The sequence below is a fragment of the Phaethon lepturus genome, unplaced genomic scaffold, assembly GCF_000687285.1.
Source record: "Phaethon lepturus isolate BGI_N335 unplaced genomic scaffold, ASM68728v1 scaffold11270, whole genome shotgun sequence".
In the NCBI taxonomy this organism is placed as follows: Eukaryota; Metazoa; Chordata; class Aves; order Phaethontiformes; family Phaethontidae; genus Phaethon; species Phaethon lepturus.
The window spans coordinates 32,324-44,361 of NW_010509968.1; the positions used below are offsets into that span (position 1 = coordinate 32,324).

The following is a 12,038-nucleotide window of genomic DNA, read 5'->3' on the forward strand; positions in this document are numbered from 1 at the left end:
TAAAGGAATTGAGAGGGCGGAAGTCTTTGCAACAGGTATCTTACTCTTCTGTCATTCCTCAAAATAAATGCATTCCTCTTCAAATGGACTGTACTTCTCTCCTGAAGCATGAGTTCAGGTCCTCCATCAGGTTTAGCATTGTTGCTGTTGGGGTAGTTCTTGAATGCTTCTGGGGCCTATTGGCATTTCAGATTTAATATCCGAGTCCTCTTGGAAAGGCTGATTAAAAATGCAGAATTGGACATATTACTGTAACCATCCCTATATCCCAGTAGTGCCCTCTATTATCTTGTTCAGGTAGCTTCCCTTTGTAATGCTGTCTTCAAATAAGTGTCTCTCTTCCAGTTTCCTTGATATCTTTTTCTTTCCTTGTCCTCTGTTATCATTCTTAAAGGCAACCAGTCAGGCTCTTGAATGTGATGCCTGCCAGTTATTCTCTGTTAGCTGGAGCTGGAAGAATCTGTTTGCCTTACTACAAACTTAAACTTGTATGGAAAACTTACTAAGACCTAAGCAACCAGATAATGTGTGCAGTGATAAAGTGCAGCTTTTTGAGACGTTGGGGAGATTTCACTAATCAGAGTATAGTACTTTGGGGCCCTTGGGTTGAAAGAAAAAAGCTATACTGATATGTTAGCATTGATGTCTTTCTTCCTTGTAGCATACTGTTTATCCCATTGTCCCAAGTCTTCAGGTGATTTTCTCAAGCTCTGCTCGCTGTTTTCATGTGTTTTGTCTCTTTGGTCTGACTGTTTATAAAAGCCAACATCCAATTAGTTAAACTGGTTTTCCATTTTATTTTCAAGACAACTTGGCTTGTATTTTGGCAGCATTTTGTAGTTTTTCCACAGCAATTCTGAAAGGTCTTGTGACCCCTGTCCTGGTCCTAGAGACTCAATCTCAAAAGTAGAAGTGAGATGTAGCTCTCTTGTCTGAATCTGGTGGAATAGGTACTTGAATTTGGCTACCTAAAGGCATCTATTTCTTCCCTTCCCCTCTCATCCCCCTAAAAAGAAAGAAAGGAAGGGGCGGGGAGGGAAGGATAGCTATATCCCTATAGAAAGATTTATTTTCTGTCAGGTAACACATAAACAAAAGCAAGGATGGGGTCAAGAAAAGTTGGTCCAAAGTCCAACTGGGTGCATTCATAACGTTCCCTTTCTTCCTGGTTGATATTGCAGAGGACTGCAGGGACTTTTAAAGAACCGGAAAATAGATTGATGTTCCTAGAAGATCCAGAAGCCACAGATCTAGGAGAAGCTGCTTTAGTTGCCTTTGAGAACACATTTAGTAAAACAGCAAAATACCCCATAGAGCAATACATTTATATCCTCTAGAGCAATGGAGGTGTGATTCTATGATCTGTGTGGATCGCAATGTGTGCATGAGCTTCATGTGCACAGGAACTTTGGGATTGTTTGGGGTTTTTTAATGCTATATCAGATAGGCAGCAAAGGTAGAAAATTCTCGTGAAAAAGATAATTTGGAAGAGACTCTTGTGTCTTTAGGAGCCACTGTAACAAATGTTCATTGTCAGCAGCTGCCCTTCCCCTTAACATGGAAGTTTTCACTAAAAAGGATTTCCTACTGGGGTGAGGCATGAGCCAAGAACATGCACCAGCAAACAGTTAACTTCTGAGTACTGCTGTCTGTGCAGAGACATCCATGACAGAAGTATTCGGATTCACTGCTGAATCTCATTCTTCTGTGGTATGTCAGCAAAAGCTAACTACTCTGCTTCAGGGCAAATATCGGTCACTTGTGAAGCATAAGATAATTTCTGTAAGAAACCTGCAAGTCTGGCATTTTTGGCATGGATGGGCAGCAGGTTACGAAGTAGAAAGGGATTTGTGCTGTTTTTAACCTCGTCTCATCTATTTAACACCCCCCCCCACCCCCAACTTTGGAATAGAAATGTTGTCCACTTCAATTAGAACAATGACTGTTAAACATTTCTCTGCTCTGTATTTTTCAAGTGCTGGGCAACTGTAATGTTAGAGAACAGCTTAAATGTTTAATTTATTAGGAAACTGATACTGTAAAGAGAAACTATTTGTCGAGTGCCAAGAGTTGAATTTAAACATTTATTATTAAAGAAAAATTACGAAGCCTTGATTTAGTGCAGACACTTCTCCTGTGTCATTTAGCCATTAAATGAAACCCAACCTTAACTGAAGACATTAGGGCTGTGTATGTTGACTCTCATTTTTCTGTAGATTTGATTTTGGTCCTGCAAAACTTCTGTAGACAAAAAGTAGCCCTTTGTCCATGTTTGAACACCTGTGCTTAGGTATAGGAAGGAAAGTAGCCTTTTGCTGAAAGCCTGTGGGGAATTTTCTAAAATAAAACACCCCCCATCCCTCCAAACCTTTAACGCTTCATTAATGCTGAAAGCCTTAATGAAAGGTTGGATGGGTTAATAAATTGGTGTTGTATCACATCCAGAACAAAGAGCCTGTCTGGCACTTCTTTTGAAAAGCATTTTTTGCTTAAATATCACTTTGTAAATGTCACCTTAATAATTTACATGCAAATAAGCTTTTATGTTTATTACAATACTTAAAAAAAAAAAGAAAAAAAAAATGAGTGGATGGGCACATGAAAATTTCAGCTTTTGGACTGAAGGTGATAGCCCTCCAGGTTTGGTTTGCTACCCACAGAGAGTGGGTCGGGGAGCCAGCTGTTGCATTAGCTCATGGAGTTCAGTAGTCTCAGCCTCAGGCAGATGAGGCCCAAGGACAGAGTTCCAGTGAAAAAAATAATTGCAGGTGTGGGGTTATCTGTGGTGCCTTTCAGTAGTGGGCACGCGGGGCCAGGTGGAGGAGCTGGAGCGGTAGCACTGTGACAAACATTTACATACAAAAATCTTCATATTTTGTAGCCTGATCATTATTCATCTCGGGAATGAAGCTGCTGTTTCCTGCCACTGCCCACCCCTTGGCAGGGACAGGGGAAGATGCCCTTTTTATGTATAGGAAACAAAGACCAGGTCAAACAGCTACCACGGAGCAGCTGCTCTTGTGGCTTTTTGAACCCCCCGTGCCACAGTGATGTGTCCAGCAGCAATGGTGTGCGACTTCAGGGGCTCTTGGGCCATCTGAACCTCTGGGAGGGGGGGCTGGTTTTACTGGGTGGCTCTGGGATCTGCTGGACTAGGGCCAGTAAGAGTTCCAGGGATCCACCGTTACATGTTGCTGCTAATGACTCCAGGAGCTCCTTTTCGGTGTCGTCAGCTCCCTGCGGGATGTGCTGTGTTCCTTTGCCACCTCCTACTACTAAGAAGTAGTACAAGACGACTTCTTAACTTCCAGTCACAACTGATATTGAAACAGAGTGATTTCAAGTACTATTAATAAAAATCTGAACACCACTGCTGACAATAACTGCTCCTTTTGACCAGAAGAGTTTGTTTAAGGAAAGACATAAATCTATAACTGAAGGTCATCTTAATTTCCCAAAACCCCTTGTCACACTCTGCATTGATGTGTTCCTCCTTACTGTTTAGTATGTTACCAGATTTACTAAAAGTAGAGTTCCCTTCCAAACTTTATTAATAAAGAACTCTAGCACTTTTCCAAATGGATAATATTTTAAGATTCCTTATGATAAATGATTTGGAACTTAAATTTTTCTTCTGCAGATGGTAGCAAGGTCTCTGATGCAACCTTGATGGAGGTCTTATTGATGAATGACTTTAAACTTGTTATCAACGACACAGCATACAGTGTGTCACCGCCTGTAAAAGGTAAGAGTGATGCTTAATAACTGTGATTATTTCACTTCATCTAGTGAAAGGCATGGGAAGTCTCAGAAAACTGGAACCTGTCTGGAGAAAGGAATTCCTTTTTTTTTTTTTTTTTTTAAACCATTGTATGGTCCTGCTTTTTGTGGTTGGAGGTGGGAGAGAATGAAGAAGAGTGGGTTCTTGAAATGTTTTGTATGACATTTTCATTTCAGATAAGCTGAGTAGTGAGCATGCTACTGAAATGGAAGATATCAAATCCTTGGTTCACCGACTGTTTGTGGCTCTACATTTAGAAGATCACCAGATCAGGAAAGAGAGAGAATTGCTACAGAAACTGGACCATCTGAAAGAAGAGCTGCTGCCTCTTGAACAGGTTGGGAAGTGGGGTTACTTTTTTAAAAGTCAAAAGCATTTCCTTTCATCAAGAGTAAGTCCTGTGATAGAAAGAAATCAGCATGAATGGCTAAGGTGTGCCTTTTTTGTTATGTAAACAATGGTCAATTCAAATATAATTCAAATTCTTTTCAATCCAGTTCTTTTCCCTCCTGTTAAACACATGCCCTGGGTAGAAACCACAACACCTGGAGAAAGCTGTCATGAACAAGCTTCAGCATAACTAGTGTTGGGATTGAAAGTCCACTTAGTCACCTGTTGCTGTATGAGTTCTGAATACCCATTACAGAAAAAACGGTAGAGGTAGAAATAGTCTATAGCTCAAGCTAGGGTTTTCCATGGCATCAAGGCAAATTGTGGACCAATGGTTGACATAATCCAAGACGGGAAGATATGAATGTTGCTCTAGGGCAGGCTAAGCTAATCCAGCATGAGGGGAGGAAGCCAGAAAGAGCCTGACAAAGTGGACAGCCTTTTCTTTGGCTTCAGACCTGCTTTGTGAGGACCAGCCTCAATGTTAACCAGAGGTAAGCGGATGGTAAATGAAAATCCAGTAGACATAAATCCATAGTAGTGGGAAGGGTTGATTAAAGGTAGGATTTCCTGGGGCACAACAGCCAGATCTGGTTGGCCTTGGATTTCAGTCCTTTTCTTTCTCTGCAGGGCAGTTGGTAAGAGGAGTCAGTAGAAGATCCTGAAAAAGTAGCTAGCCCAGCAGGAGAAAACATAGTTGAGGAGCTGCTCATTAGTTGCACTCATGTTTGCTTGAACAAGTTTCTGTATTTCTTTTCCTTAGATGAAAGCCAGAATCATGGCCAGTGCAGATGCAAAGACCTCCAGGCTTCTCTGGGTTGGCTTAGCTCTGATGTCAACACAAGGGGGAGCGCTGGCGTGGCTCACTTGGTGGGTCTATTCGTGGGACATCATGGAGCCAGTCACATACTTCATCACTTATGGGAGTGCCATGGCTTTCTATGCCTACTTTGTTCTTACTAAACAGGTAAGTCCTCGTTTTGTAAATGTCTGGACTATTGTAAAGTAGGAAGACTGACTCTGAAAATCACGATGTTTAGGATCTGATGAAAATATAATTCAGTAAGTAGCCTTGCCATCAGACAGGGACTTGTTTGATCTCTGATGGGGCTGGATACAAACATTACATTAGGGGAAGTCAAGCCAGGTACTTTTGCATGTGAACTGCAGACCAGTTGCTGAGCATAACTACTGTCTGTAAGATTTCATAACCTGGGGAATAAAAATTGATGAAAGAAGTCTCTCCTGTTATAAACTTTTGCAGATCACTTTGAAGAGTAAATGGAACCTTGCTCATTGCTGTAAAGGGAGAGCAACTAGTAGTGCTGTGCCAGTTTGTGAATGCTGCCTTATGAAGGCAAATCACTGAACAGTAGCTTTTATTTGGTGGAATTTATATATAAATGGTGCAGGGTATCAAAACATTTGGAACTCTGGGAGTTGCATTATTGAAATATACCTAATTTAGTGCCTGAAAAAATGTTATTGCTTTGTTCTTCATAATCCGATTGCTTTTCCTTGACTTTGAATGAATGGAGGTGAATCTAGGACAGCTGAAATGGAGCAGGAAACAGGCATTGTTTAGAAGAAAAAAAGTTTGCTGAGTAACAAAAACCAGATCTTAGCTGAGCTGCACAATAGAGACTTGTCCTGAGATCCTGTAAGACTTCAAGACAAGTTTCTTTTTCCTGTTTTAGCTCTGTACTTTATCCCAAAGTGGACATGTTGGTGTTGAACTTTCTGTGATGCAAAACTCTTTTTGTTTATTATTGAGGTATATGGAAGAGTAACCAACACTTCCTTACATAATACCCATGGATCTGTAGACCTTGTGAGACATCAGGTTTCTTTAGTGAAAAGGGGAGATATGTCTGTTTTTATGAAGAGCTGGCTCTGTGTGCAAGTTTTACTCCTTACTGGTTTTTAAGGGCTAAGGCATTCCTACTTTTTGTATATAAGTGGATAAAGATATTACTATTTGGCTTTTTTGAACAGCTGTTGGCACCATTGCTTGAGACTTTCAAATAAGTCTTTGGGAAATAGAAGCTGAAGCTTCTCTGACTCCTTGGAAGTAGTGTCCATTGACTCAGGTGGCTCCAAGTCATGAAGATCATGCTATGTCTTTATTGTAATTGAAAATTCCTTTAGACGTGATTGATAGAAATTATTCCTACCGTGTGTCTAAAAGGCCCTTATGAAGGGCATAACTTCATATGTAGCCTCTTAACAGAACATGTGTTTGTGTTGAACTAGATAAATCTTCCTGAAACAGGCTGAATTTCTATTGAAAATTCATTTGTACAGATAATCTTCTGACCTCTACCCAGTTTTCTTGCTAACCCCAAATATGTGCCCTGCTTTCTTCACCAGGACTACCTTTACCCTGATGCTAAAGACAGGCAGTTCCTCCACTACTTCTATCGGAAATCCAAAAAACAGCATTTTAATGTGGAACGATATAACAAGCTCAAAGAAGACCTAGCAGAGGTATTTAAATACAGGCCTTAAATAATGAAGTAGCCTCTGGGTTAAGACTTTTTCAGTAAACTCTCAGCTAACAGAAAATTGACCTCAAGGTTTGCTACTTACATTCAAAACAATGTATTGCGTATCAGCCAGTTTAAGTTGTTCAAATAACCATGCAGTGTTTGCCACTGATGTATAAACTACTTCAGTAAATCGTAAGAAAGGGTCATTTTAATGAATTTCATTTAAAACAAGTAAGTTGGTTTATCAGCCCTACACATTTTTTGCATATTCTCATGTGTTGCATTTTTAGCTATTTTAATAAAATAGCTGCATTGCTTTTGGAGATGGTATGTTTGCTGCACTGCTGTGGTAACACAGTCTCCTCCCTTCCTTGGGAAGGAGTTCAGCATTTGACATCTTAATCCCATTCGTTAGGTAAAAGGCTTAGATTTACAGAATATGGGTGACTGGATGGAAAAGGTGGTGAATGTGCCTAGGAGAAACTTTGTGGTCTTTGTGAAAAAGTGTAGCAGATCTCTCACTCCTCGGTTCTTACTCTCCCATCCCATCTTGCCAGCCCTATTGAAACTATCCCTAATTTTAGCTCAAGACCGGTGGTTCAGGGTATCGTTTCATGAGCCACATTTGACAGGCTAGAGTTCAATGTTTTTGCAGTAGCCTGTGAGTATGAATTTTGTAATTGTAATTTCAGAAAAATAATACTTTGGGGTATGGGTGAGTGGGTGGAAGGGCAGGGCACATGCTTCTCTCTGGAGACTGGCTGAATGACCTGAGCAGGTCTGTAAATGTTCAGCGTCCTCCATTTGATTGGTTTGGTTTCTTTTGCAAGACCAATGCCTTCTGAGAAAGGAAAAATACTGGATGTGTGAAAGAGGAGGAGAAAACGGAGGGCTGCAGAAGGATGAACTCTCACTTTTTCTTGCACTGGCAGGCAGAAGAATCCCTGAGGCGTCTGCGCCAACCTCTGCACCTGAGGCTTCCAATCCAGGAAATCAATGACAAGGACTGACTTTGGTTTTGTATATATTAGAATTGCCCTTTCAAAGCTGATCCAAACATTTAGTTACTCTATAGAAACTGGGTATTTTTGACCACTATAGTTTTGAAAGTTGCAATAAATATCTATAAAAATTACTTGGTCACATGATAGTTTGGGTTTGGGTTTTTGTTGTTTTTTTTTAAACCCTATAAAGAAGCTGCTGAAGCAAAGTTCTTCAAGATTTGTCAAATCTCACTAGGGAAACGGAGGCATTCTGCCTGCTGGTAAAATGACAGGGACATTTTATAGAACAAGGGCTGTCTTTTTAGTACCATTTACTATAGCACAGCAGTAGCCTGTAGAATAATTAACTTAACTTCTGCATTAGTATTAAGGATTTTTTTCCTGAAATTACTGTTTCCTTTTCCCTAGCTCTATGCATTGACTCTGTTGGTGTAACAGCATTGGTGGAAGTTAGACTTGTATCACAATTAAGCTTTTTTAGTAAATATTGCTGGAAAAGTAAGATATATCAAACTCATTTACTACAATACTGTTTATGTTTCACTGTTGCATTTTATTGAAAGAATTTCTCAAAACATTCAAACATACATGATGTGTACAGAGCTTAAAAGTAGCCATAGTAAGACTTAACTAAAGCAGAGCAGTAAATCAATTATTTTATACCCAGGAAAGTGGATTAAGACACTTTTCTCAGCTTGAGTTCTCTATTGTCCCCCAGAGTTATGCCCATGTACCAATAAGGTACAAAAATAATAAAAGAAACATGCGCTTCTAGTAAGTAGCATTGAAATTACTGATGCTGCAGTAGTAACAATCCTGTGGTGAAACATCCTGTGGTGACACCTGCACTATCACTTTTATGTACACAATGACAGTGTATGGCTGATCTCTCCTGGGGCCAAGGGGAGGAAGAGGCTGATCCAACACCAAAGCCTGAAGTATGAAGGTTTACATATATTGTATTTTGCAGACCTGTCAACAGCTGTGCAGCTAGTTGTAAGTGAGCCTGGAAACCTTGAAATGATTTGCTTTAGCTTTAGAAATATCTACAAGGCAAGCTTACCCAAGTCATGCTAAGCAAGCATGATCTCATTTCACTACTGCTTGCTTTTCTCACGAGGATGCAAAGCACCAGCATGCTTTAATTGTGCCCCAAATGTAAATGATATGCAGGCAAAAAGAAGCATTTTATCTATATTAATACTACAGCTGTATTCAAGGAATTAAGTTCCTTTTTAGTGTTGAGAGAAAACAAGAAAAGTCTAAAAAGCTCAATAAATCCACGAAAATTGGAAGGTGGATACCACTGTCCACAGATCTAAAAAGATGCCCTACAAACATATTCCCTGTAAACTGTACTCTTGGAGCAAGAAAATCTAATCAAATGTAACATTTGAAATGTTTTGAAAATAGTAAAATATGCCATAGTATGACAGCAACCAAGCAAAAAACTTTTAAGAAAAAAGTAATCTAATCTAGAGTACCAATTTCAATAAAATCTGAGCACCTCTTAATAGTTTTGCACCAGTCAACTTCCCTAATTCCCTGAGATGAACAGAGCTGTAAAACTAGCTTTAAAATTGGTTTAAGATTTTAGAAACTATTGTATATACAAACTATAATGTTTGAGCCCAGTGTTTTTGCAGACAATCTTGTAGAATATTAGTCTCCTGAACTAAGATGGTGTGTTTTTTCACTTCTACAGTGAGTATTAGTTAATGGTTGTCATTGTTAAGTAACAACCTACTTAGATTTTGGATGAAAATACAATTTTTTAGTTAACATTGAGGCAAAACAAGGAATCTGTTTTTTTCCAATAGCATTAATGTCTCTGCACACATCCACTTTGCGGTGAGATACTTTCCTGTTAACAACAGTAAGAAGTTCTGTGAACTCCAAGGAAGAGCCATGCTTCCTCAGTGCCTCACACAAATCTTGAATATACCAGGAGCCATTTACAGTTTCACGATGAGAAAAGTAACCTATTGTAGAACAGGAACATAAAATTATATCCAAATATAAGTAGTGATGCCACTTAAAAAATATTCATGAGAGTTAATGCTTGCTAGCTGCATCTGTTTAGGGATTACTAATGGGCGTAAATCTTACTTTGACAATTATGTAATTTCACTGGATATTGTAGATGGGAAATTGCTTTGAGATCACTCACAGTGATCTCAAGAGGAGCACGGTTCAGGGACTGGTAGCTTACAGGGTTGTATCTGCACATTACAAGAAAGCAGATGGGAGTGAGGACAAGATACCTGGAGGACTGGAGATGACAGCCATGTAGTGGCATGGAAGTTTTATAAGCGACCAGAATCCTACAATCCTGGCAAAGAGGGGAATGCTTGCTGTCAGCAGACAGCTCAACAGCAAGATTGATGAGAATGTTTCTGCTTGGCAAATTAACTGCAACCTTGATAGTTTACTTTCACTTTTTCCTTAACATATGAGGCTCTTTCCGAGACAAGATGTCACTTATCAGACATGCAAAACAGATGACCTGGAACTGTACTCATTATTTTGACTGTAAAATGAAGAAGTGTTCAAGCTTGTTACAGTGAAATACTGGACATCACATGTAAAATATTACAACTTACCTTGTGCCACAGAGTAGCACATGATAAAGTCTGCACCAGCAGGCAGGGTATAGACACCAGCTGCATCCACTTCAGTCTCATTGATGATGGATTCATTGCTACCATCTATTGAATCCTGAGCAATAACTGGAGCATCATGTTTATCACCTCGACATGCCTGTTGGTGAGAAATATTGTTACGCTTTCACTTCTGCTAAGGTCACCTATGTTAATATGATACTTATACTTCAGGCACTAATCAGAGGGGACTTCTGTTCAGTTAGGTGTTCCACATTACCATGAATCTGGATTCATAAAGACCGATTTACTTCTCTATCAATTAAAATAATGGTGACAAAGTCCAGTGAAAGCTCTGAGATGATCACAGAATCGCTGGGATTGGAAGTCACCTCTTGAGATCACCTTGTCCAACCCCTCTGGCTCAAGCAGGGTTAGCTAGAGCAAGTTGTTCAGGACTATGTCCAGTCAGCTTTCGTGTATCTTCATAGATGGAGACTTTTTGTCTCTTTTGCCTCTCCCTGAGAAGAAAGAGTGAAGTTCTTCCCTTGTGAGAAGTTAGTAAGTGAGCCCAGTATTGTCAAGTGTTGCAGAAGGGCTATACATGGAGGATAACAAGGTAGGAACAAACTCAAAAGATACAGAGTAGGTAAGGAGCATTACTTAAGAACCATCACTAAAGCGAGAAATGTGAAAATCTTCTTTCATTTACAGTGAAGTTCCATCCTTGCTGTTTCTTCTGATTTCCAAAGGTAAATGCTATGCCAGTTGTGCTGTAAAAGAACTCAGTTGATGAACTGAAGTTAATTTGCTTTTTTATGAGTATACATTATAAATGTTTCATAGAATCATTAAGGTTGAAAAGGACCTCTAAGATCATCAAGTCCAGCCATCAACACCACCATGCCGACTGTGCCATGTCCTGAAGTGCCATGTCTACGCGTTCTTTTGAACACTTCCAGTGATGGTGACTCCACCACCTCCCTGGGCAGCCTGTTCCAATGCCTGACCACTCTTCCAGTAAAGAAATTTTTCCTAATATCCAATCTAAACCTCCCCTGGTGCAACTTGAGCATCGTTCTGTTGCTAGTAACTTGGGAGAAGAGACCAACACCCACCTCACCACAACCCCCTTTCAGGTAGTTGTAGAGAGCAATAAGGTCTCCCCTCAGCCTCCTCTTCTCCAGACTGAACAACCCCAGTTCCCTCAGCTGCTCCTCATAAGACTTGTGCTCCAGACCCCTCACCAGCTTCGTTGCCCTTCTCTGGACACGCTCCAGCACCTCAATGTCCTTCTTGTAGTGAGGGGCCCAAAACTGAACACAGTATTCAAGCTGCAGCCTCACCAGTGCCGAGTACAGGGGCACAATCACTTCCCTACTCCTACTGGCCACATGATTTCTGATACAGGCCAGGATGCTGTTGGCCTTATTGGCCACCTGGGCACACTGCTGGCTCATGTTCAGCCGGCTGTCAACCAGCACGCCCAGGTCCAGCCATGGGGTTGTTGTGACCCAAGTGCAGGACCCAGCACTTAGGTTTGTTAAACCTCATATAGTTGACCTCAGTGCATCGATCCAGCCTGTCCAGATCCCTCTGCAGAGCCTTCCTGCCCTCAAGCAGATCAACACTCCCACCCAACTTGGTGTCGTCTGCAAACTTACTGAGGGAGCACTCAATCCCCTCATCCAGAACATCAATAAAGACAGTACCGGCCCCAGAACCGAGCCCTGGGGAACACCACTTGTGACCAGCTGCCAACTGGATTTAACTC

General features: G+C 40.6%; 2 protein-coding genes across 2 annotated transcripts in view; one reads left to right on the top strand and one right to left on the bottom strand.

The window, feature by feature from the left end:
- Positions 1-7,801, top strand: part of CCDC109B (coiled-coil domain containing 109B) — a gene marked incomplete at its 5' end in the record, with an annotated part of 8,467 nt that extends 666 nt beyond the window's left edge. Inside the window, 6 exon segments of the mRNA XM_010292573.1 lie at positions 1-35; positions 3,641-3,745; positions 3,958-4,118; positions 4,935-5,138; positions 6,542-6,658; positions 7,593-7,801. The exon segment at positions 1-35 is cut by the window's left edge and continues 29 nt beyond it. Of these exon segments, the coding sequence (XP_010290875.1) occupies positions 1-35; positions 3,641-3,745; positions 3,958-4,118; positions 4,935-5,138; positions 6,542-6,658; positions 7,593-7,670 (700 nt within the window).
- Positions 7,802-9,199: 1,398 nt separating this feature from the next.
- The window catches only part of CASP6 (caspase 6, apoptosis-related cysteine peptidase), a 9,961-nt gene continuing 7,122 nt past the window's right edge, over positions 9,200-12,038 (bottom strand). The window contains exons 6-7 of the mRNA XM_010292465.1: positions 10,268-10,424; positions 9,200-9,646 (exon numbers count right to left, since the gene is read on the bottom strand). Of these exons, the coding sequence (XP_010290767.1) occupies positions 9,408-9,646; positions 10,268-10,424 (396 nt within the window). The 3' untranslated portion in view covers positions 9,200-9,407. The remainder of the gene's footprint in view (positions 9,647-10,267; positions 10,425-12,038) is intronic.